At 43.5% G+C, this 24,438-nt stretch overlaps 1 protein-coding gene across 1 annotated transcript in view; it reads right to left on the bottom strand.

Annotated features, from left to right (window-relative positions):
• The window catches only part of LOC139416816 (nuclear receptor subfamily 1 group D member 1-like), a 29,806-nt gene extending 10,712 nt beyond the window's left edge, over positions 1 to 19,094 (bottom strand). Inside the window, exon 1 of the mRNA XM_071165895.1 lies at positions 18,533 to 19,094. Coding sequence (XP_071021996.1) covers positions 18,533 to 18,548 — 16 coding nt within the window. The 5' untranslated portion in view covers positions 18,549 to 19,094. The remainder of the gene's footprint in view (positions 1 to 18,532) is intronic.
• Between the last annotated feature and the right edge of the window lie 5,344 nt (positions 19,095 to 24,438).

Here is a 24,438-nt window from a genome sequence, read left to right as displayed (position 1 = left end):
GTTGACTAATCTACTTGATGAGATTATTTTAAGAGCGAAAACGTTTGTATTTTACCCACACAAAATCATCACACCATGTCGAACGAGCAAAATATCTGTCTGCATTTATAAAATTACACAGAAACTTCCTGTTTTCATCACAGCTGTCATTATTTCGTTTTATAAAATATGACGTTAGGCTCCTCGCATAAAAACTGTGGATGGAAACGTGGTAATTAAATTTTTTTTGGCGTCAGGCAAAGTATTTATTTGCGGTCGTTATAAATAGGCTAACAGGCCCCTCAGCTGCCTTCTCATCCTCTCCTCGTATCTCTGGTTATCATGAGCTGTCCACGCGCTGAGACACCACTGCGCGCGCTGACATGTGTGCGCGAGGTATACTGCCTACACTATAGTTAAAACAATCACCACCCGGTTCTGTGTGGCTCAGTTGGATCCACTGGGGACCAGTACGGGGGAAAATTATGAAAATTAATGCACACACTACTGTAAATCGCTATGTTCGAGACCGTATGCTAAAATGTAAAAATGGGTCCATGATTTTAGAAATATAGGTCTGGTGGGGGAGCGCCCCGGGAATGGTATAGAGAGGTACTTACTTACCGACTTTATTGTCCCCATGGGGACATTTTGTTGCAGTTTCATGTACACGTTTAAATACAAAACTAAACTTTCATAACAGTTACATACCAATAAAACAAAACAAAAAGACTAGCCTGCTGGTCTTACTGAGTCGATGGGAACATTAGCCTGCTGGTCTTACTGAGTCGATGGGAACATTAGCCTGCTGGTCTTACTGAGTCGATGGGAACATTAGCCTGCTGGTCTTACTGAGTCGATGGGAACATTAGCCTGCTGGTCTTACTGAGTCGATGGGAACATTAGCCTGCTGGTCTTACTGAGTCGATGGGAACATTAGCCTGCTGGCCTTACTGAGTCGATGGGAACATTAGCCTGCTGGCCTTACTGAGTCGATGGGAACATTAGCCTGCTGGTCTTACTGAGTCGATGGGAACATTAGCCTGCTGGCCTTACTGAGTCGATGGGAACATTAGCCTGCTGGTCTTACTGAGTCGATGGGAACATTAGCCTGCTGGCCTTACTGAGTCGATGGGAACATTAGCCTGCTGGCCTTACTGAGTCGATGGGAACATTAGCCTGCTGGTCTTACTGAGTCGATGGGAACATTAGCCTGCTGGCCTTACTGAGTCGATGGGAACATTAGCCTGCTGGCCTTACTGAGTCGATGGGAACATTAGCCTGCTGGCCTTACTGAGTCGATGGGAACATTAGCCTGCTGGCCTTACTGAGTCGATGGGAACATTAGCCTGCTGGCCTTACTGAGTCGATGGGAACATTAGCCTGCTGGCCTTACTGAGTCGATGGGAACATTAGCCTGCTGGCCTTACTGAGTCGATGGGAACATTAGCCTGCTGGCCTTACTGAGTCGATGGGAACATTAGCCTGCTGGCCTTACTGAGTCGATGGGAACATTAGCCTGCTGGCCTTACTGAGTCGATGGGAACATTAGCCTGCTGGTCTTACTGAGTCGATGGGAACATTAGCCTGCTGGCCTTACTGAGTCGATGGGAACATTAGCCTGCTGGCCTTACTGAGTCGATGGGAACATTAGCCTGCTGGCCTTACTGAGTCGATGGGAACATTAGCCTGAGCTATTTAGGAGTGATATCACACCTGGCACAAATGATTGTCTAGTTCTGTTTTTCCTGCTGAGGGGTGCTCTATACCTGCGAACCAGAGGGGAGTAGTTCAAAGTCCAGGTACAGGGGGTGGCTTGGGTCTAAAATTATTTTGTGAGCCTTGCGGAGGGCCCTGACCTTAAAGATCTCATCCAGGCCTGTCTGTTTGACTCCAAGTACCTTGCTTGCTGTGGTGATAATCCTTCTCAGTTTATTTCTCTGGCTGACAGTGGCATTGCCAAACCAACAAACAATACAACATTTTTAAATACTCTCAATGAAAGATTTGTATAACAGAGTCAGTATAGTACAGTCTACATTAAAAGATCCCAGCTTTTTGAGAAAATACAGTCTCTGTTGGCTCTTTTTGTAGGTCAGGACTGTACATTTTCTCCACTGAAGCTTATTGTCTAAGAGAACACCCATGTATTTGTATTCCTCTACAATCTCTATATTCTGACCTCTGATAGATGTTGCAGAGGTAGGTTTTGTACACTTCCTGAAGTCTATGCACATCTCTTCGGTCTTGTTGGTATTGTGGACCAAGTGTGATTCCTCACACCACTCTACAAAGTCATCTAGGGCCGATCAAGGCAGTGTCATCAGCAAACTTAACGAGGTGTCTGTTAGGATGGGAACTAGTACAACTATTAGTGTACAAGATATACAGGAGTGGGGACAAAACACATCCCTGAGGAGAGCCTGTGTTGGTATTGCGTATGTCTGACACATGGGGACCTATTTTGACTCACTGTGAGCATTGGCTCGGGAAGTTCAACAGCCACAAAACCAGCCCCCCATCTAAGGAGAAGTCCCGAATGAGTCTCTGTGCCAGAATGTAGGGCTGGATTGTGTTGAAGGCAGAAGAAAAGTCAACAAATAGAACCCTAACATGGGATTTGGCACCCTCTAGATGTCTATAGACCATGTTAAGGAGGGTAAGAATGGCATCATCAACTCCTCTGCTAGGCTGATAGGCAAACTGAAATGGGTTGAGAAACTTCTGGGTAACGCTGAAATATGACTTTTCACAAGTTTCTCAAGGCATTTCATTACTAAGGATATCAAGGCTACAGGGCGGCAGTCATTCACCACAGAGGGTGTAGCCTACTGTACATTAAACTAGCACGCTGCCCTAGGTATGAAAAGAGTGAGTCACATTCTCCCATAGAACTATATTCCCAAATAGCATGCACTTGTCATGTAACCTTACATTTTATATGGGAAACATGACCATCTGTCCTTTTCCTTCCTCTTGTTGTCTTCCCTGTTTTTCCCTTGATTGTTAACACAGCAGAGCTAGTGCTGGTCTTTTGACAGGGACCTCCTGGTCCTGCCCTGGCCTGCCACTTCCTGAGACTGGAAACAGACAGCCTGCTGCTGACCCAGCCAGGACTTGTCCCACCTCCACACGCACACAAAGACTTTGGCATGTCCACCTGAATACTCGCGTGAGCTACTTTTATGTTAGTTTGTGTGTGTGAGGGTCCCTCAAAACTGGTGCCATAAATGTGGTCAATTAATTATCAGATTTTACAGTCTCCCCAAGGCAAAGCTTGACTATACTGCTATATACTGTACTGCAGTAATATGTCATCTACTTGACCAGCGGCTAAGTATATGGCCTTTGTGTCAAGTCAACTAACTCAAATTCAGAGAACATGGCCCTCATGAGAGTATAGAAAACCATAGGGGGCTATAGGACTTTAGGAATGTAAATTGGCTTTGATGTTCAGCTAGAAGGATAGCATATAGCCTATAGCGCGCACCAGAGGATGCCCAATGTAACCCAGGGAAGAGACAGAAGAGGAGCCATACACTCACTAGCACAAGCTAGTTAAAATGCACATCAGTGCAGACAGACACTACTGTTAATTGTGGAATCAGCAGCAGGTTGGGAAGTGAGGAAAGCAGCTTCCAATCGTGACCTTAAACCACCCGTTCTGCCACTAATCTATGTGCCTGAGTCGAGGTGTAGAGCCAGACAGGCTGTCAGGCAGACTGTCAGGCGGGGAAACGTGAGCGCTGAGCACTTAACAGGCACAACAATCCTTGCCCACATCCTCCTCCCCTCCTCTCCCTCCCCTATTATAGCCTTCCCCTGGTTTGTTCTCTGAGCTATGCTATGCTACAGCTGTAAGCCTGGCAAGGCTGCTAGTATTTTCCTAGCTTGTTTTGCCTTTGCAATGACATGTCATGAAGGATAGGGTTGAGGTAGAGAATAGGGTGGAGGTAGAGAGTAGGGTTGAGGTAGGGTGGAGGAAGAGGATAGGGCGGAGGTAGAGGGTAGGGTGGAGGAAGAGGGTAGAGTTGAGGTAGAGGGTAGGGTGGAGAAAGAGGGTAGGGTGAAGGAAGAGAGTAGAAAGTAGAGTTGAGGTAGAGGGTAGGATTGAGGTAGGGTGGAGGTAGAGGTTAGAATAGAGGGTAGAAAGTAGGGTTGAGGTAGAGGTTACGGTTGAAGTAGAGGGTAGGGTGGAGGTAGAGGGCAGGGTGGAGGTAGAGGGTAGGGTGGAGGTAGAGGGTAGGGTGAAGGAAGAGGGTAGGGTGGAGGAAGAGGGTAGGGTGGAGAAAGAGGGTATGGTGGAGGAAGAGGGTAGGGTGGAGGTAGAGAAGTTCACCCATTTGACTCCACTCTAATTTATAGCTAGATCATAAAAGTTTGTGAATTATTGATGTACAGTATGTGGCTGAAGCCAGGATCCAAACTGACAGCTGCCAAAGCATCCTAAGTAAATACATTACAGTAAACAATGAGGAACATGTTACTATGTCTCTAAAAGACTGCATTAATCCAGCTAGGAGAAGAGTAGGCCACTGTCTCAGTAACAAGGTGCAATGGTATTTGGATTTGCACTCCGTGGCTGACATAGATATTGCAGCAGGCCTATAACCACACACACACACAACACGTGCACACACACATACTGATGCCACAAAAACACTCACACACTTTAACACTCACCACATACACTGCTGCTACTGTCTATTATCTATCCTGTTGCCTAGTCACCTCTACGTACATATGTATATGTACATAGTTATTACCTCAATAGTTACCTCAATTACCTCGTACCCCAGCACATCGACTCGGTACTGGTACTTCCTGTATACAGCCATGTTATTACCTCGTACCCCAGCACATTGACTCGGTACTGGTACTCCCTGTATATAGCTGTGTTATTACCTCGTACCCCAGCACATTGACTCGGTACTGGTACTCCCTGTATATAGCCGTGTTATTATCTCGTACCCCAGCACATCGACTCGGTACTGGTACTCCCTGTATATAGCCGTGTTATTACCTCAATAGTTACCTCAATTACCTCGTACCCCAGCACATTGAGAGTAGAAAGTAGAGTTGAGGTAGAGGGTAGGATTGAGGTAGGGTGGAGGTAGAGGTTAGTTTAGAGGGTAGAAAGTAGGGTTGAGGTAGAGGTTAGGGTTGAGGTAGAGGGTAGGGTGGAGGTAGAGAGTAGGGTGGAGAAAGAGGGTAGGGTGGAGGAAGAGGGTAGGGTGGCGGTAGAGAGTAGGATGGAGGTAGAGGGTAGGGTGGAGGTAGAGGGTAGGGTGGAGGAAGAGAGAAGGGTTGAGGTAGAGGGTAGGGTTGAGGTAGAGGGTAGAAAGTAGGGTTGAGATAGAGGGTAGGTTTGAGGTAGAGGGTAGGGTAGGATAGGGTGGAGGTAGAGGGTAGGGTGAAGGTAGAGGGTAGAAAGTAGGGTAGAGGTAGAGGGTAGGGTGGAGGTAGAGGATAGAGTTGAGGTAAAGGGTAGGGTGGAGAAAGAGGGTAGGGTGGAGGAAGAGAGTAGAAAGTAGAGTTGAGGTAGAGGGTAGGATTGAGGTAGGGTGGAGGTAGAGGTTAGGGTAGAGGGTAGAAAGTAGGGTTGAGGTAGAGGTTACGGTTGAAGTAGAGGGTAGGGTGAAGGTAGAGGGCAGGGTGGAGGTAGAGGGCAGGGTGGAGGTAGAGGGTAGGGTGGAGGTAGAGGGTAGGGTGAAGGAAGAGGGTAGGGTGGAGGAAGAGGGTAGGGTGGAGGTAGAGGTTAGAATAGAGGGTAGAAAGTAGGGTTGAGGTAGAGGTTACGGTTGAAGTAGAGGGTAGGGTGAAGGTAGAGGGCAGGGTGGAGGTAGAGGGCAGGGTGGAGGTAGAGGGTAGGGTGGAGGTAGAGGGTAGGGTGAAGGAAGAGGGTAGGGTGGAGGAAGAGGGTAGGGTGGAGGTAGAGAAGTTCACCCATTTGACTCCACTCTAATTTATAGCTAGATCATAAAAGTTTGTGAATTATTGATGTACAGTATGTGGCTGAAGCCAGGATCCAAACTGACAGCTGCCAAAGCATCCTAAGTAAATACATTACAGTAAACAATGGGGAACATGTTACTATGTCTCTAAAAGACTGCATTAATCCAGCTAGGAGAAGAGTAGGCCACTGTCTCAGTAACAAGGTGCAATGGTATTTGGATTTGCACTCCGTGGCTGACATAGATATTGCAGCAGGCCTATAAACCACACACACACACACAACACGTGCACACACACATACTGATGCCACAAAAACACTCACACACTTTAACACTCACCACATACACTGCTGCTACTGTCTATTATCTATCCTGTTGCCTAGTCACCTCTACGTACATATGTATATGTACATAGTTATTACCTCAATAGTTACCTCAATTACCTCGTACCCCAGCACATCGACTCGGTACTGGTACTTCCTGTATACAGCCATGTTATTACCTCGTACCCCAGCACATTGACTCGGTACTGGTACTCCCTGTATATAGCTGTGTTATTACCTCGTACCCCAGCACATTGACTCGGTACTGGTACTCCCTGTATATAGCCGTGTTATTATCTCGTACCCCAGCACATCGACTCGGTACTGGTACTCCCTGTATATAGCCGTGTTATTACCTCAATAGTTACCTCAATTACCTCGTACCCCAGCACATTGAGAGTAGAAAGTAGAGTTGAGGTAGAGGGTAGGATTGAGGTAGGGTGGAGGTAGAGGTTAGTTTAGAGGGTAGAAAGTAGGGTTGAGGTAGAGGTTAGGGTTGAGGTAGAGGGTAGGGTGGAGGTAGAGAGTAGGATGGAGAAAGAGGGTAGGGTGGAGGAAGAGGGTAGGGTGGCGGTAGAGAGTAGGATGGAGGTAGAGGGTAGGGTGGAGGTAGAGGGTAGGGTGGAGGAAGAGAGTAGGGTTGAGGTAGAGGGTAGGGTTGAGGTAGAGGGTAGAAAGTAGGGTTGAGATAGAGGGTAGGTTTGAGGTAGAGGGTAGGGTAGGATAGGGTGGAGGTAGAGGGTAGGGTGAAGGTAGAGGGTAGAAAGTAGGGTAGAGGTAGAGGGTAGGGTGGAGGTAGAGGATAGAGTTGAGGTAAAGGGTAGGGTGGAGAAAGAGGGTAGGGTGGAGGAAGAGAGTAGAAAGTAGAGTTGAGGTAGAGGGTAGGATTGAGGTAGGGTGGAGGTAGAGGTTAGGGTAGAGGGTAGAAAGTAGGGTTGAGGTAGAGGTTACGGTTGAAGTAGAGGGTAGGGTGAAGGTAGAGGGCAGGGTGGAGGTAGAGGGCAGGGTGGAGGTAGAGGGTAGGGTGGAGGTAGAGGGTAGGGTGGAGGTAGAGGGTAGGGTGAAGGTAGAGGGCAGGGTGGAGGTAGAGGGCAGGGTGGAGGTAGAGGGTAGGGTGGAGGTAGAGGGTAGGGTGAAGGAAGAGGGTAGGGTGGAGGAAGAGGGTAGGGTGGAGGTAGAGAAGTTCACCCATTTGACTCCACTCTAATTTATAGCTAGATCATAAAAGTTTGTGAATTATTGATGTACAGTATGTGGCTGAAGCCAGGATCCAAACTGACAGCTGCCAAAGCATCCTAAGTAAATACATTACAGTAAACAATGAGGAACATGTTACTATGTCTCTAAAAGACTGCATTAATCCAGCTAGGAGAAGAGTAGGCCACTGTCTCAGTAACAAGGTGCAATGGTATTTGGATTTGCACTCCGTGGCTGACATAGATATTGCAGCAGGCCTATAAACCACACACACACACAACACGTGCACACACACATACTGATGCCACAAAAACACTCACACACTTTAACACTCACCACATACACTGCTGCTACTGTCTATTATCTATCCTGTTGCCTAGTCACCTCTACGTACATATGTATATGTACATAGTTATTACCTCAATAGTTACCTCAATTACCTCGTACCCCAGCACATCGACTCGGTACTGGTACTTCCTGTATACAGCCATGTTATTACCTCGTACCCCAGCACATTGACTCGGTACTGGTACTTCCTGTATATAGCCGTGTTATTACCTCGTACCCCAGCACATCGACTCGGTACTGGTACTCCCTGTATACAGCCATGTTATTACCTCGTACCCCAGCACATTGACTCGGTACTGGTACTTCCTGTATATAGCCGTGTTATTACCTCGTACCCCAGCACATCGACTCGGTACTGGTACTCCCTGTATATAGCCGTGTTATTACCTCGTACCCCAGCACATTGACTCATTACTGGTACTTCCTGTATATAGCCATGTTATTATCTCGTACCCCAGCACATTGACTCATTACTGGTACTTCCTGTATATAGCCATGTTATTATCTCGTACCCCAGCACATTGACTCATTACTGGTACTTCCTGTATATAGCCATGTTATTATCTCGTACCCCAGCACATTGACTCATTACTGGTACTTCCTGTATATAGCCATGTTATTATCTCGTACCCCAGCACATCGACTCGGTACTGGTACTTCCTGTATATAGCCATGTTATTATCTCGTACCCCAGCACATTGACTCATTACTGGTACTTCCTGTATATAGCCATGTTATTATCTCGTACCCCAGCACATCAACTCGGTACTGGTACTTCCTGTATATAGCCATGTTATTATCTCGTACCCCAGCACATCAACTCGGTACTGGTACTTCCTGTATATAGCCATGTTATTATCTCGTACCCCAGCACATTGACTCATTACTGGTACTTCCTGTATATAGCCATGTTATTATCTCGTACCCCTGCACTTCGACTCGGTACTGGTACTTCCTGTATATAGCCATGTTATTATCTCGTACCCCAGCACATTGACTCATTACTGGTACTTCCTGTATATAGCCATGTTATTATCTCGTACCCCAGCACATCAACTCGGTACTGGTACTTCCTGTATATAGCCATGTTATTATCTCGTACCCCAGCACATCAACTCGGTACTGGTACTTCCTGTATATAGCCATGTTATTATCTCGTACCCCAGCACATTGACTCATTACTGGTACTTCCTGTATATAGCCATGTTATTATCTCGTACCCCTGCACTTCGACTCGGTACTGGAACTTCCTGTATATAGCTATTTTATTTTTTACTCGTTATTGTTATTCGTTACTCACGTATATTTTTTAAATCTTTGACTATGCATGGTTGGAAAATGACCTGTAAGTAACCTTTTTACTGTTAGTCTACACATCTTGTTCATGACGCATGTGACAAATACCATTTTATTGGATTCATTGGAGGGGCCTGAATAGAAGGAGTTGAATTTATATTATGGATTGCTTTTATGTATATTTATATTGCAAGTATATTCAAAAGTCTACTCTATTCAGGTATTTAGGTTGCATTATAAAGAAGAATGACACCAATGGGACTATTTGGCAGCCACCAAATATCCATGTAGACTAATTGCATTATGCATAATTTGAGGATTATAATAGATTATCTCCATCACACTGCATTACCAAGAATGCAGGATGTCACGGATTGCCCTGTAGCAGTTTTAGCATCACTCTGAGGACTACAGCGGATCAAATGACTTTGCAGGCTACAAATAGCCTACTGTCAGGGAGTGCTGTCACGTTCCAACTGTACATAGCACACTTAGTCTAGCCTAGCGGATGTGTGCGCTGAACCTTCAGTTTGGGAGAGATGTTGATCAGCGGCGTTAGTTGGGTATCGCCATACCCTAGCTCAAGACCAAAAATGGTAAGTAGGATAAAACAATGTACACTAAAATAGTTCCAATCCCGATTCTAACTAAACGGTGACGTTTAGCTGGTTTTAGGACCATGCAGAGAGCAGCTGCCGGCCTGCAACCCTTTCTTTCACTTTTAGAGAGCAGAGCGCAGACAGTGCCAGTTTGCTTTGGCAGTCAGCCGTTTAGGCAGTGCGCCAATTGCTTTGAATTTGACGTCGACATTTGAACTCGGCCTTCTAAGCCTTGATGTTATCTGATAGATATATACTGTATGTGTTATCAATGATGTCAATTCGGAATTGGGAGGTGACCATTCGAAACAAAAGCTATTTTATTGCTGTTAAAATACAGGCTGTGATAGCTGTAGGCCTGATTGATATTTAAATTAATTTGACCAGTAGACTAGTGCAATTTTGGTTTCATGTAGTGGTATGAAAATAAACATAACTGAACTTGCTATTTGGAGCATTTCCCCCAAATGGATGTCATAATTTTGACTTCAAAGACAATAACAATTGTAGGCAATAACCAATGTACATGGTCATACAGTGACAGAATGATAATTGAGATAATGCAAATCATTAATTGTTACTTAGTTAGGATAACTTTTTTTCCCTTCTTGCTGTAGGCCTACTTTTTCATCATCCCAATTCTGCATCCCTAATCCCTACCTGTAGCCTACTTCCCTCTGGTATAATGCATTTCCACACTATCAGTCTTGCTTGTCCATCTTCCTCAATTAAAATGAGATATTCTTACAGATCAATCTTGTTGCTAAAACGTCATTAATGTTATGTAACTATAGTGTGGATGTAGGGCTGTTTAAAATATATAAATATATATTAATCACCCAGATGCGTAAACAACACAATAATATCAGACAGACAAGCTGGCCCGGGGAAATGCGCTGCACTATTTACGTGCCTTGTTGATACATTTTCAATATTCTCCAAGCGGCATCGTTCGTTGATACAATGTTTCAATATTCTCAGAGCAACCATTTTGATACATTGCTTCAATACTCGCAAGATGTTTACCTTCCCTGGCGAAAAATGCAGACAGGCAAATGTATGCATGTGCGGGAAGTGCACGAAGCAATGTTGACATTGTAGTCTTTGATGTAGGCTATGCTTTTTATTTCTATTCATTTATCTGGCATAGTTTGCATTTGCGGTCAGCTGTTTTATGCACCGGTTACTTTCACATTGGTGTCGGTATTTGAAACCGGCCCTGTTGTGACTTGATAGCACGTATTACGCATCTATTTCATGTTGCTCTGTATGCGCCGTTCCACAAGTAAATGAGTCAATTTATGATGAGGTTGAGTAGTGTTTGACATTGTCCACGGCGTTCCACACACCTTAAACATAATATTGCGCTGATAATTAATGCCTGGGGTCAATCACAGCCCCCAACCCACCACACCCCACTTTGCCATACCCTAGTTTTAGATGAACTGACGCCACTGATGTTGATGCAAGGGACTTGTGAGATAGGATCCAGGACTAATGCATTAAATCGAGCATTATGCGGGAAAACGTGACGAGAGATAAAGTTAATGCATGAAATCTCTGACACACTTTCCAACCTAACATCCCCCTTTCCACCACCGGAGGCACCATCACTACAGAAGTGCCGGGAGAGAGAGAGCGAAGAGAAAAAATAAATGGGGAGAGAGAACTGTATCGGCCTGTAAAATCACGCGCCGCACGCGGTTTAGCATATGCATCCACGTGAGGACGATTCGAGAATGAGAGGAGTGCATTCAGTGGGAAGACTCGCGCTGCATGAAGCTATCACCAGCAGTCAGAAATGATAATCACCACCCGCGCTTTATAGCCTCTGTTATAATTTTCGAGGAAACTCAAATAGAGCATGGTGTACGGTTGGTTGGGGATGTTCTGAATGGGCGCTAGAATCATTCGTGCGAACTGCAAGGACCCCCCCCACACACACACACCGCACGCGATCATTCATAGAGCCAGTGGCCAATATTGACCACATAGAAACACTGGATTTACAGTTCCAACAACAGGTTGGATGATCTGATTAGACATCCTGTGGGTAGTGGACACGTTTAGATGTAGTTCACAGCACCCAGATTGTGCCAACGCCTGACCTGACTGGCATGGTTCCAAAGTGTGTGTGTGTGTGTGTGTATCCGGGCTTCTCAGTTAAATGCCATCACCCCATTGCATTGCTCTGTGAGGCTTACCTAATTGGGCAGCAGGTGAATATGGGGCTCTGGGTTAAACCAGCAGTAGCCTCACTCTCAATATTATGCAATCAGTTGAACTATCTTGTGTTATTTAGATTAGGATGTATATGGATTACATCTGATTTTGTTTACTTCTGCTTGGTTTGATAAGATAAATCAAGAATGCATGTACTGTATCTCTCCCTCTAAGACCATTACATATCAAGGTCAAACTACTACTAGCTGTAGGTTAACTGAGCCATGTAATCATAGAGTCAAGTTGGATGACATTCTCAATGAAGAAAAGAGAGAGAGCCACCATTCAAAACCGCCTCCAAGTTGCAGGCAGATGGCAGGAGTAAAAAATGCTGCGGCATGGGGCTCAGATATCCCACATTACTGCACCAGTGACCTTTTAACCTCCGTATTGTCATGCAAACATCCGCAAATTGTATACAGTATTTAGCCTACCCGAATAGCCCATACAAAATATCTAAGGCCAATAAATAAAGTAGATGATGAATGAGTTAATAAAAACATTTTTTATATATAACATTTAAACAAATAAATGACAAAGTAAGTTTAGTGTAGGATGCAGAGGTCTGAAAAGCTCCAAGTTTTGTCCTCCAGATAATAACTGACGTGGAACCCGTGGAACACATGGAACATGCAGAAGGGCGCCTTGACCCAGACCGTTTCCATCACCTGGACTGAAACGTGACTGCAGAGTTAGTAAATGAATCACCACTCAACAGCTAGGAGTGGAAGTAGAATATGTAAATAAATATTATGATGCCAGGTGTACTTTGGCTAACCTTGCGGAAACACCTCCCAATGCTCCATGCATAACTCTATAGTTTCCCATAGCCATAAGCTTTGCGTTATCAACCCATGCCACTGGCCCAGCCTCCAAGGCCGGCAGGTAGCCTAGAGGTTAAGAGCGTTGGACCAATAACCGAAAGGATATGCAAAACAATACATTTACATTTCACATGTGTATAACACACAATTGTACATGTGTGAAATAGGACAAAAATAGGCACCCACCAAATTAGTAATCACAACACTTCTCCTATCTATTCAGTATCTCAATGCACACTGGGTGGTACAGAATAATTTACTTATAGATACACACGAAAACAAAGTTGACTGCCTACTGTTGGCAATAAGCATAGAATGCATTGGAACCAGTGACAGCTCACTCCATGTGAATTTGTTTTCACGAGGAAAAACAGGAAGTGTCTCCTACCCATATGAAAAGATAGTATAGTATACTATGGTATAAATACTGCACTCTTAGAAAAACGGTTTCAAAAGGGTTCTTTGGCTGTCCCCATAGGATTACCCTTTTTGGTTCCAGGTAAAGCCCTTTTTGGTTTAAAGTAGAACCCTTTTGGCTTCCATGTTGAACACTATGTGGTTCTACCTGTAACCAAAAAGGGTTCTTCAAAGGGTTCTCCTATGGGGACAGCCAAATAACCATTTTAGGTTCTAGATAGGACTTTTTTGTAATATCCAACAAGTGGATGTTTTCTGTCAAGCATACAGTGTATAGTATTTACTGTAGTGTTTTTGCAGACTTTATTGTAGTATTTACTGTAGTGTTGCGGCCATGACTGTAGTATACTGTAGTATTAACAGTTTACTATAGTATAAATACTGTAGGAAAAAAATGATTGTATATACTATAGTAATTACGTAGTGTTTTTGCGGACTTTAGTATACTACTCATTCAAGGGTTTTTCTTGATTTTTTATATTTTCTACATTGTAGAATAATAGTTTAGACATCAAAACTATTAAATTGCACATATGGAATCAGGTAGTAACCAAGAAAGTGTTAAATAAATCAAAATATATTGTAGATTTTATATTCTTCAAAGTAGCCACCCTTTGCCTTGATGACAGCTTTGCACACTCTTGGCATTCTCTCAACCAGCTTCATGAGGAATGCTTTTCCAACAGTCTTGAAGGAGTTCCCACATAATGGTGATTACTTGATTGTTGGCTGCTTTTTCTTCACTCTGCGGTCTAACTCATCCCAAACCATCTCAATTGGGTTGAGGTCGGGTAATTGTGGAGGCCAGGTCATCTGATGCAGCACTACTATCACTCTCCTTCTTGGTCAAATAGCCCTTACACAGCCTGGAGGTGTGTTGGGTCATTGCCCTGTAGAAAAACAAATGATAGTCCCAGTAAGCGCAAACCAGATGGGATGGCGTATCGCTGCAGAATGCTGTGGTAGCCATGCTGGTTAAGTGTGCCTTGAATTTGAAATAAATCACTGACAGTGTCACCAGTAAAGCACCCCCACACCTTCTCCTCCATGCTTCAAGGTAGGAACCACAAATGCGGAGATCATCCGTTCACCTACTCTGCATCTCACAAAGACACAGCGGTTGGAACCAAATCTCTCAAATTTAGACTCATCAGACCAAAAGACAGATTTCCACCGGTCTAATGTCCATTGCTCGTGTTTCTTGGTCCAAGCAAGTCTATTATTCTTATTGGTGTCCTTTAGTAGTGGTTTCTTTGCAGCAATTCGACCAAGAAGGCCTGATTCACTCAGTCTCCTCTGAACAGTTGATGTTGAGATGTGTCTGTTACTTGAACTCTGAGGTGCAGTTAACTCTATTGAACTTATCCTCTGCAGCAGAGGTAACTCTGGGTCTTCCTTTCCTGTGGCAGTCCTCACGAGAGCCAGTTTCATCATAGCGCTTGGTGGTTTTTGCAACTGCACTTGAAGAAACGTTCAAAGTTCCTGACATTTTCCAGATTGACTGACCTTCATTTCTTAAAGTAATGATGGACTGTCGTTTCTCTTTGCTTATTTGAGCTGTTCTTGCCATAATGTGGACTTGGTCTTTTACCAAATAGGGTATATCACCCCTACCTTGTCACAACCCAACTGATAGTCTCAAATGCATTAAGAAAGAAAGAAATTCCACAAATTAACTTTTAACAAGGCACACATGTTAATTGAAATGCATTCCATGTGACGACCTCATGAAGCTAGTTGAGAGACGGCCAAGATTGTGCAAAGCTATTGTAACGGATATGAAACGGCTAGCTTAGTTAGCGGTGGTGCGCGCTAAATAGCATTTAAATTGCTTGAAGTAGTAGTTCCCCTTGCTCTGCAAGGGCCGCGGCTTTTGTGGAGCGATGGGTAACGATGCTTCGTGGGTGACTGTTGTTGATGTGTGCAGAGGGTCCCTGGTTCGCTCCCGGGTATGGGCGAGGGGACGGTCTAAAGTTATACTGTTACACTATCATCAAGGCAAAGGGCAGCAACTTTGAAGGATCTCAAATATAAAATATATTTTAGATTTGTTTAGCACTTTTTTGGTTACTACATGATTCCATAGTTTTGATGTCTTCACTATTATTCTACAATGTGGAAAAAAAGTTCAAATGAAAGAAAACCCCTTCAATGAGTAGGTGTGTCCAAACTTTTGACTGGTACTGTATACAGTGCCTTGCGAAAGTATTCGGCCCCCTTGAACTTTGCAAACTTTTGCCACATTTCAGGCTTTAAACATGAAGATATAAAACTGTATTTTTTTGTGAAGAATCAACAACAAGTGGGACACAATCATGAAGTGCAACGACATTTATTGGATATTTCAAACTTTTTTAACAAATCAAAAACTGAAAAATTGGGCGTGCAAAATTATTCAGCCCCTTTACTTTCAGTGCAGCAAACTCTCTCCAGAAGTTCAGTGAGGATCTCTGAATGATCCAATGTTGACCTAAATGACTAATGATGATAAATACAATCCACCTGTGTGTAATCAAGTCTCCGTATAAATGCACCTGCACTGTGATAGTCTCAGAGGTCCGTTAAAAGCGCAGAGAGCATCATGAAGAACAATGAACACACCAGGCAGGTCCGAGATACTGTTGTGAAGAAGTTTAAAGCCGGATTTGGATACAAAAAGATTTCCCAAGCTTTAAACATCCCAAGGAGCACTGTGCAAGCGATAATATTGAAATGGAAGGAGTATCAGACCACTGCAAATCTACCAAGACCTGGCCGTCCCTCTAAACTTTCAGCTCATACAAGGAGAAGACTGATCAGAGATGCAGCCAAGAGGCCCATGATCACTCTGGATGAACTGCAGAGATCTACAGCTGAGGTGGGAGACTCTGTCCATAGGACAACAATCAGTCGTATATTGCACAAATCTGGCCTTTATGGAGGAGTGGCAAGAAGAAAGCCATTTCTTAAAGATGTCCATAAAAAGTGTTGTTTAAAGTTTGCCACAAGCCACCTGGGAGACACACAAAACATGTGGAAAAAGGTGCTCTGGTCAGATGAAACCAAAATTGAACTTTTTGGCAACAATGCAAAATGTTATGTTTGGCGTAAAAGCAACACAGCTGAACACACCATCCCCACTGTCAAACATGGTGGTGGCAGCATCATGGTTTGGGCCTGCTTTTCTTCAGCAGGGACAGGGAAGATGGTTAAAATTGATGGGAAGATGGATGGAGCCAAATACAGGACCATTCTGGAAGAAAACCTGATGGAGTCTGCAAAAGACCTGAGACTGGGACGGAGATTTGTCTTACAACAAGACAATGATCCAAAACATAAAGCAAAATCTACAATGGAATGGTTCAAAAATAAACATATCCAGGTGTTAGAATGGCCAAGTCAAAGTCCAGACCTGAATCCAATCGAGAATCTGTGGAAAGAACTGAAAACTGCTGTTCACAAATGCTCTCCATCCAACCTCACTGAGCTCGAGCTGTTTTGCAAGGAGGAATGGGAAAAAATGTCAGTCTCTCGATGTGCAAAACTGATAGAGACATACCCCAAGCGACTTACAGCTGTAATCGCAGCAAAAGGTGGCGCTACAAAGTATTAACTTAAGGGGGCTGAATAATTTTGCATGCCCAATTTTTCAGTTTTTGAATTGTTAAAAAAGTTTGAAATATCCAATAAATGTCGTTCTACTTCATGATTGTGTCCCACTTGTTGTTGATTCTTCACAAAAAAATACAGTTTTATATCTTTATGTTTGAAGCCTGAAATGTGGCAAAAGGTCGCAAAGTTCAAGGGGGCCGAATACTTTCGCAAGGCACTGTATATACTTGGCATGTAGGTGTCACACTTTTGGGTAGTACAAACTGGGTATGGGGAGGAAAATGGGCAGGGTATATGCAAATAAATACTGTAGTATAATATACTATAGAAATTACTGTAGTGTTTTTGCCAACATTACTGTAGTATTTACTGTAGTGTTTTTGCCGACATTACTGTAGTATTTACTGTAGTGTTTTTGCCGACATTACTGTAGTATTTACTGTAGTGTTTTTGCCGACATTACTGTAGTATTTACTGTAGTGTTTTTGATGACATTACTGTAGTATTTACTGTAGTGTTTTTGATGACATTACTGTAGTATTTACTGTAGTGTTTTTGCCGACATTACTGTAGTATTTACTGTAGTGTTTTTGATTACATTACTGTGGTATTTATTGTAGTGTTTTTGATGACTTTACTGTAGTATTTACTGTAGTGTTTTTGCCAACATTACTGTAGTATTTACTGTAGTCTTTTTGCCGACATTACTGTAGTATTTACTGTAGTGTTTTTGATGACATTACTGTAGTATTTACTGTAGTGTTTTTGTTGACATTACTGTAGTATTTACTGTAGTGTTTTTGCCAACATTACTGTAGTATTTACTGTAGTGTTTTTGCTGACATTACTGTAGTATTTACTGTAGTGTTTTTGCCAGCATTACTGTAGCATTTACTGTAGTGTTTTTGATGACATTACTGTAATATTTACTGTAGTGTTTTTGCCGACATTACTGTAGTATTTACTGTAGTGTTTTTGCGATCTGTAGTATACTGTAGTACAGTATACTACAAAATGATATAGTAGGTAATACACATGATCGAGGGATGCTACAGTGTGTACAATTCTACAATATACTACAGTTTACTACAGAATTCTATAGTAAGTATTGTAGCATTCTATAGTAAACTGTAGTCATTTTTTTATGTGGGAAGTTGGTGAACTTCAAGCACTGTCACATATCATGTTCAATCTTTTTAGCAGTTTTTCATGTGCACCTTTGTATGCTTGAAAGAAAACATACACTTGTTGGATATTACTGTTTCAGAACTTATATCAATCAGTATTCATTGCATTTTCCAAGTTCAAGCATGGGAGGATAATGCACAAAAAGCATGATGGTCCTGTTATAAAGTTGAATTGTTCTCATCTCCATGTCGCAACTTTCTAAACATATAGAATTGAACATACAGTACTAGCCTTATAAAATGGTTTAAAATCGTATTAAGTCGACCCCCTTTCTAACATGCCGATGAAGAGACACCTTCAATGTAAAACCTCATCATGCAGGACATTTGGGAACATATTTTACACACAAATACGCACGACTGCAAAGAGAAACAAACACAATAAAACGTGGTAAATACTCTTTAAATTCTTTAAAAAATCATCATCATACTCAACTCAAAATGTATAACTCCAATACCAAATTCAATATTGAGCTACAAAAAATAGTATTGCTATTCGACTGATACATAACATGTATGCAATAACAAAATATAATTTGAAAATTAGCAATCAATGGAAATAACAAAACATATCATCGCAATCATAGCACTTACCACCGGGACTGTCCATGTTTCTTGATGTGTCTTGTTTGCTGTGATGAATGAAGCTCGACTTGTCAATATACAGCTGCTTCTGAATGTCAATATGCAGGATCAATACTAAACTACAGACAGGTGATAGTCGAGAACTACCTGTGCGTAAAATACCTGACCCTTGAAACGAGCGCACAGTTGAAGACAATAGTATTGATCTGTCAACAGAACACTCTGTAGTATACTGTAAGCACGGTTATGTCCAGCTGTATTCTATGCAGAACAGTTATGTCCTGGTGTGCAGGATATATTATTATTGCATGCTACCTGGATCCGTTCTGCACTGTGCTAGTGAGTTGCTTGGTTCAGCGGAAGGGAGTGTCGCGAGCAGAGAACAAGTGATTCTAATTTTAAAAATCCCAATAATTCACAGCTCCATCAGCATCTCCGAGGATGAACTGAACTGTAAACTAGATCAAATAATACACGCACTCACTTCCACATCAATCACGTTTTCAGGTGACTTAAAAAAATGTCACTCGCTTCTGCGTCCTCACTCAATTTCTGTTGTGTCTGTTTTGATGTATATCTCATCTCACTATATGTCCCATTTGAACTCTCCTTTCACCCTTTACTCTATAATGCGTTCTCATTGGCCGGTATCTAGAGCTGAGGGGAGATTTGATGCGCTTATGTGACGGTGCTACGCGTTTAGTAAAGCCACGGTGCATGTGCGCCCTGCATGTGCCTGGGCTTGCGCCGCCCTACTGACATACTGTACATTTTATACATACCATAATGCCGAGCGTGCGATAACGAGAAGTGGGCGGATGAGGCACATGCACAATGGGCGGCGCACACCGTGACTGGTCCGGAAGTTTTTAGTAGCGGACTGCCGCTTGAAGTTGATGGGCGACATTCAGACCATTTGTCTTAGGAACAAACACACAAACAAGTGACACATGTTGTCCTAAATGTGAGTGTTTGTGTTTGTGGAGGAAATGTAGGCTGTCTCTTCAGCATACAGTATTTTACCGTGGCAGGATTAATCACGTCCCCTCAGTAACATTCAATTGCAGTTCATTATTTTGTCACTAGAGAGCGCTACAACGCCAGCAAACCCATCTTTGTAGCCTCAATTCTCCACACATTCATTTTTCTGAAGTGTTTGGGTGAGTTCAAGAGGATCACTTATGTCAAGCCTTCCAAAGTGTGTTGCATTATGAGGATCAAAATTGTCTTACTTGTGCCTACATGACAACTGCATGACTTTACATAAACAATGCGATCAAAGATCATGACGTTTTGACTGCAAGTTTCTGCAGTTGCTCATCATCAACTTCATGTTGCAGACAGCAGCTGCATTGTGGGAGCCTCTATTGTCAACCCATCATTAGGGTGTTTTTGTTTGACCAACGCAAGTGTGACCAAATTCATGACTGGAACAGGTAATTTGTACATTGATAGACTCCAATGTACAAATGATTGTGACATTTCAGTCTCTCTCACAAATTGAATTGATAGTACAATGTACACACATACAGTACCCGTCAAAAGTTTGGACACACCTACTCATTCAGGGTTTTTCTTTATTTTTTACCATTTTCTACATTGTAGAAAAGTAGTGAAGACTTCAAAACTATGAAATGACACATGGAATTATGTAGTAACCACAAAAGTGTTAAATAAATCAAAATATATTTTATATTTGAGTAGCTTCAAAGTAGCCACCCTTTGCCTTGATGACAGGTAATTTGTACATTGATAGACTTCAATGTACATGTTACATCTGCTCCTGCCACGTCCACTAGTGCTCATCCTGTGTCTCCTTGACCTGCTGCCACTCCCCCAGTGCTCTCTCTCTCTCTCTCTCTCTCTCTCTCTCTCTCTCTCTCTCTCTCTCTCTTTCTCTCTCTCTCTCTCTCTCTCTCTCTCTCTCTCTCTCTCTCTCTCTCTCTCTCTCTCTCTGTGTGTGTGTGTGTGTGTGTGTGTGTGTGTGTGTGTGTGTGTGTGTGTGTGTGTGATTTGTGGGCAGAGACAGGTGTGCTGGAGTCAGAGCAGATCCCCACCAGCTGCAACCTGTTCCATAATCAAGACCTCTACATATACTCAGTCCTGCCTCTTCTCTCTGCCAGATCGTAATCTATGCTCAGTCAGTCCATGTTTCTAGCCGTTTGTTCCTGTTTAGATCCTGTTGGCCTGTTTTTCCTTGCCTGACGCAGTTTTCCTCTCCACTACAGTTCTGCCCGCTCTGACTCTGGTCCCTGTCTCCAGTCCGACTTCTCATCGTCCTGCTGCTCTGTCCTGGATTCCCCACTCTACTACTCCCTTGGATTCCCCTCCGGACCTGCTTACCCTGTCCCAGCACCTCTCGCTCCAGCCTCAGCCTCGCACCTGGTTTTCGGCAATCTGCCTGAGCTTCCCCTGGCCTGCACTCAGTCCCCCTCCCCCCCCCCCTCCCGTGTTTCAATAAATACCTTGGTTACCTCATCCCAGTCTCCTCGTCTGAGTCTGCTCTTGGCTTCCCCTGTTCCGCTCCACTTGACAGTACAAATGATTGGGATATTTTCGTCTCTCTCACCAATTGAATTGATTGGACAATATACACACATATATTAACAGTTTGTGAGTGTGTAATATGGGGGTTGGAGCCATGTGTATTTCATTACTAATAAAAACTTTTATAAACAATGGCAATCCTGCCTTGTTGCGTTGAACCTTGCTGTTGGAAAACCACATTGGTGTCCGACTTGGCTGTTGCAGATGCACCTCCCCCGACTTCATTCCTCAACTTTCATCTGCAGTGGATTGCTTCAGCCTTACCACTCAAACGAGCCCCCTCTCTTCAGGACAATGGTCGAGATTGCCCATTGCGCAGATAACTGATGGATCATAACTTTGGATGCGTTGACATTTATACAGGCAGCCCAATTCTTCACAAATGTTTCACAAATTTGTATTTTTTGCCTACTTGATGAGGAAGATGTTGCGAAAACACATTGTTCCTTTGTCTTCCTCAAGCAATTTTGCGTTAAGACTTGTTGCAACTGTGTTTATTTTTATCTGAAACTACCCAAACCTGCTTAATCTGCGCTACTATCCTACCTACCGTTTTACCATCCATTTGTAAATTAGGTGTGTAGGCCTACAGGTGTACTAGCAAGAAATATATCACTCTCCGCTCTTATGTAAATGATTCCCTGACAGAATTAATTTGGTGTCAGATTTGAAGTGCATCAAATTATGAAGTGTGTGTTGGCCGACTCATGTACATGTCATGATGAGAACATATTATGTCAGGGCACGCAAATAATTACAGGCTGCTCTCGCTGTTTGGGCACTGAACGGAACAGAACAGAACAGAAGTCGCTGCCAACACAGACACCTGCAAAACACCTTGTGCCTCAGGGCTAAAGAGACAGTCATCACTGTCTGTCTCGCTCTCACGCTGTCTCACTGTCTCTCTCTAACACACCATTTAATTTGGCTGAAAAAGTTCATTGTTGAGTGAAGTGATGCCAGTTTAGCTGTGGGTGATGAGAGCTTATAGTTTATACCATGCTGAGCCTGCCTCACAGTTGGTTTAGATTGCTCATAGAATGGCTGATTTAAGCTTCAGAAAGGACATTTTCTGAGTAAAGAATGCAGAAAACTATTTCAAGTAAGTGTGGTATTATTCCTGATTTCAACATGGCTTTACAACTGCATGGGAGACAGTAGCTCATCTGCATCTTTCTAGAGTTGTGTTCACCACTCTTTAATCACACTATGGGTCATTGATTCACAGTTTTATGTGCAGGGGGAGATGGGGGAAGGATGGATGGAGAGGGAAGGAATACCTTTCCTTTAGAGCAGGAGGGAAGGAGAGAAGGAGGGATGGAAAATAGGACCTTTCCTTTAGAGATAGAGAGAAGGAGGGATGGAAAAAGGACCTTTCCTTTAGAGATAGAGAGATGGAGAGGGATGGAAAATAGGACCTTTCCTTTAGAGATAGAGGGATGGAGAGGGATGGAAAATAGGACCTTTCCTTTAGAGATAGAGAGATGGAGAGGGATGGAAAATAGGACCTTTCCTTTAGAGATAGAGAGAAGGAGGGATGGAAAATAGGACCTTTCCTTTAGAGATAGAGAGAAGGAGGGATGGAAAATAGGACCTTTCCTTTAGAGATAGAGAGATGGAGAGGGATGGAAAATAGGACCTTTCCTTTAGAGATAGAGAGAAGGAGGGATGGAAAATAGGACCTTTCCTTTAGAGATAGAGAGAAGGAGGGATGGAAAAAGGACCTTTCCTTTAGAGATAGAGAGACGGAGAGGGATGGAAAATAGGACCTTTCCTTTAGAGATAGAGAGAAGGAGGGATGGAAAAAGGACCTTTCCTTTAGAGATAGAGAGATGGAGAGGGATGGAAAATAGGACCTTTCCTTTAGAGATAGAGGGGTGGAGAGGGATGGAAAATAGGACCTTTCCTTTAGAGATAGAGGGATGGATGGATGGAAAATAGGACCTTTCCTTTAGAGATAGAGGGATGGATGGATGGAAAATAGGACCTTTCCTTTAGAGATAGAGAGATGGATGGATGGAAAAAGGACCTTTCCTTTAGAGAACAGATTTGCTGTAATTACTGAATCACTTCCATATGTGTCCCCGACTGCTTTCTAGCTGCCTGCCCTCACCACCCGTCTCTCTCTCTCTCTCTCTCTCTCTCTCTCTCTCTCTCTCTCTCTCTCTCTCTCTCTCTCTCTCTCTCTCTCTCTCTCTCTCTCCTTCTTTCAGTTTCTCCCTCCCACTCCTGTTTTTTATTTATTTTTGCCTTCACAGAAGTCTTCTCTCTCTCTCCACAGCACTCGGAGCAATTTTGCAAAACTACTGCTTAAACAAAGTCTATCTTAATCAGAACATCTTGGCACATTTGGCTCTACACCGCAACTTGTGGTGATTCAATTAGAACGAGCCAGCCAGGGAGAGAGAGGTAGGGGGGAGAAACAGACAGAGAGAGAGAGGAGAGAGGGGGTGAAAGAGAGAGGAGAAAGAGGGGGAGAGAGGGAGAGAAAGGGGGGTTTAAGGGCGAGCGAGATAGAGGGAGAGAACGTTGGGGAGGGGGTGAAAGATGGGTGAAAGAATAAAAAGTGGAAGGAAAGAAAAATAATGTGGTTTTGGGTGAAAGAGAACAGGAAGAGCTTGAAGAGAGGGAAGCAGAACGTAGAGAGAGAGAAAGGGAGAGAGAGAGGGAAAGTGCAGAGAAAGAGGGAGAGAGAGAGAGAGAGGAAAAGGGAGCAGTGGAAAGAAAGAAAGAGAAATTTAAGCAGAAAGAGGGAGCGCTGTAGTAATGTTTTTTGACAGAGGTGGGTTCGCAGAGGGTTCATGGTGACATCATGGCTGATTTAGAGGAAAGTATAGACAGGAGAGCCATTCACCTTTCATTGGTCACACATGTTAGGGAATAGGTCTATGTGCTCATGAACTGGCACACATGCCTGCCGCTAACTGTGTGGACAACCCTTCATTGCACCCCCAAAATACACTCTCACGCACATACGGACACACACTCACAGATTCCTTTGGTGTATAAACTCATGCTTATTGTTTTTTTTAGCATAGTAGTAGTGCTAGTGGTGGTGGTGGTGGTGGTGGTGGTGGTAGTAGTGGTAGTAGTGGTGGTGGTAGTAGTTGTGGTGGTGGAAGTAGTAGTAGCGTGAGTGATGGTAGTAGTGGTGGTGGTAGTAGTACTGGTGGTGGTAGTAGTGGTGGTGGTGGTAGTAGTGGTTAAGGTGGTGGTAGTAGTGGTGGTGTTGGTAGTAGTACTGGTGGTAGTAGTAGTGGTTAAGGCAGTGGTGGTAGTAGTGGTGGTGGTAGTAGTAGTAGTTGTGGTGGTAATGATAGTGGTTGTGGTAGTGGTAGTAGTACTGGTGTTAGTAGTATAATTGGTGG

This window comes from Oncorhynchus clarkii, chromosome 9 (assembly GCF_045791955.1).
Source record: "Oncorhynchus clarkii lewisi isolate Uvic-CL-2024 chromosome 9, UVic_Ocla_1.0, whole genome shotgun sequence".
NCBI lineage: Eukaryota > Metazoa > Chordata > Actinopteri > Salmoniformes > Salmonidae > Oncorhynchus > Oncorhynchus clarkii.
The sequence above is the reverse complement of the archived record's forward strand: the minus strand, read 5'-3'. Positions and strand labels throughout refer to the sequence as shown.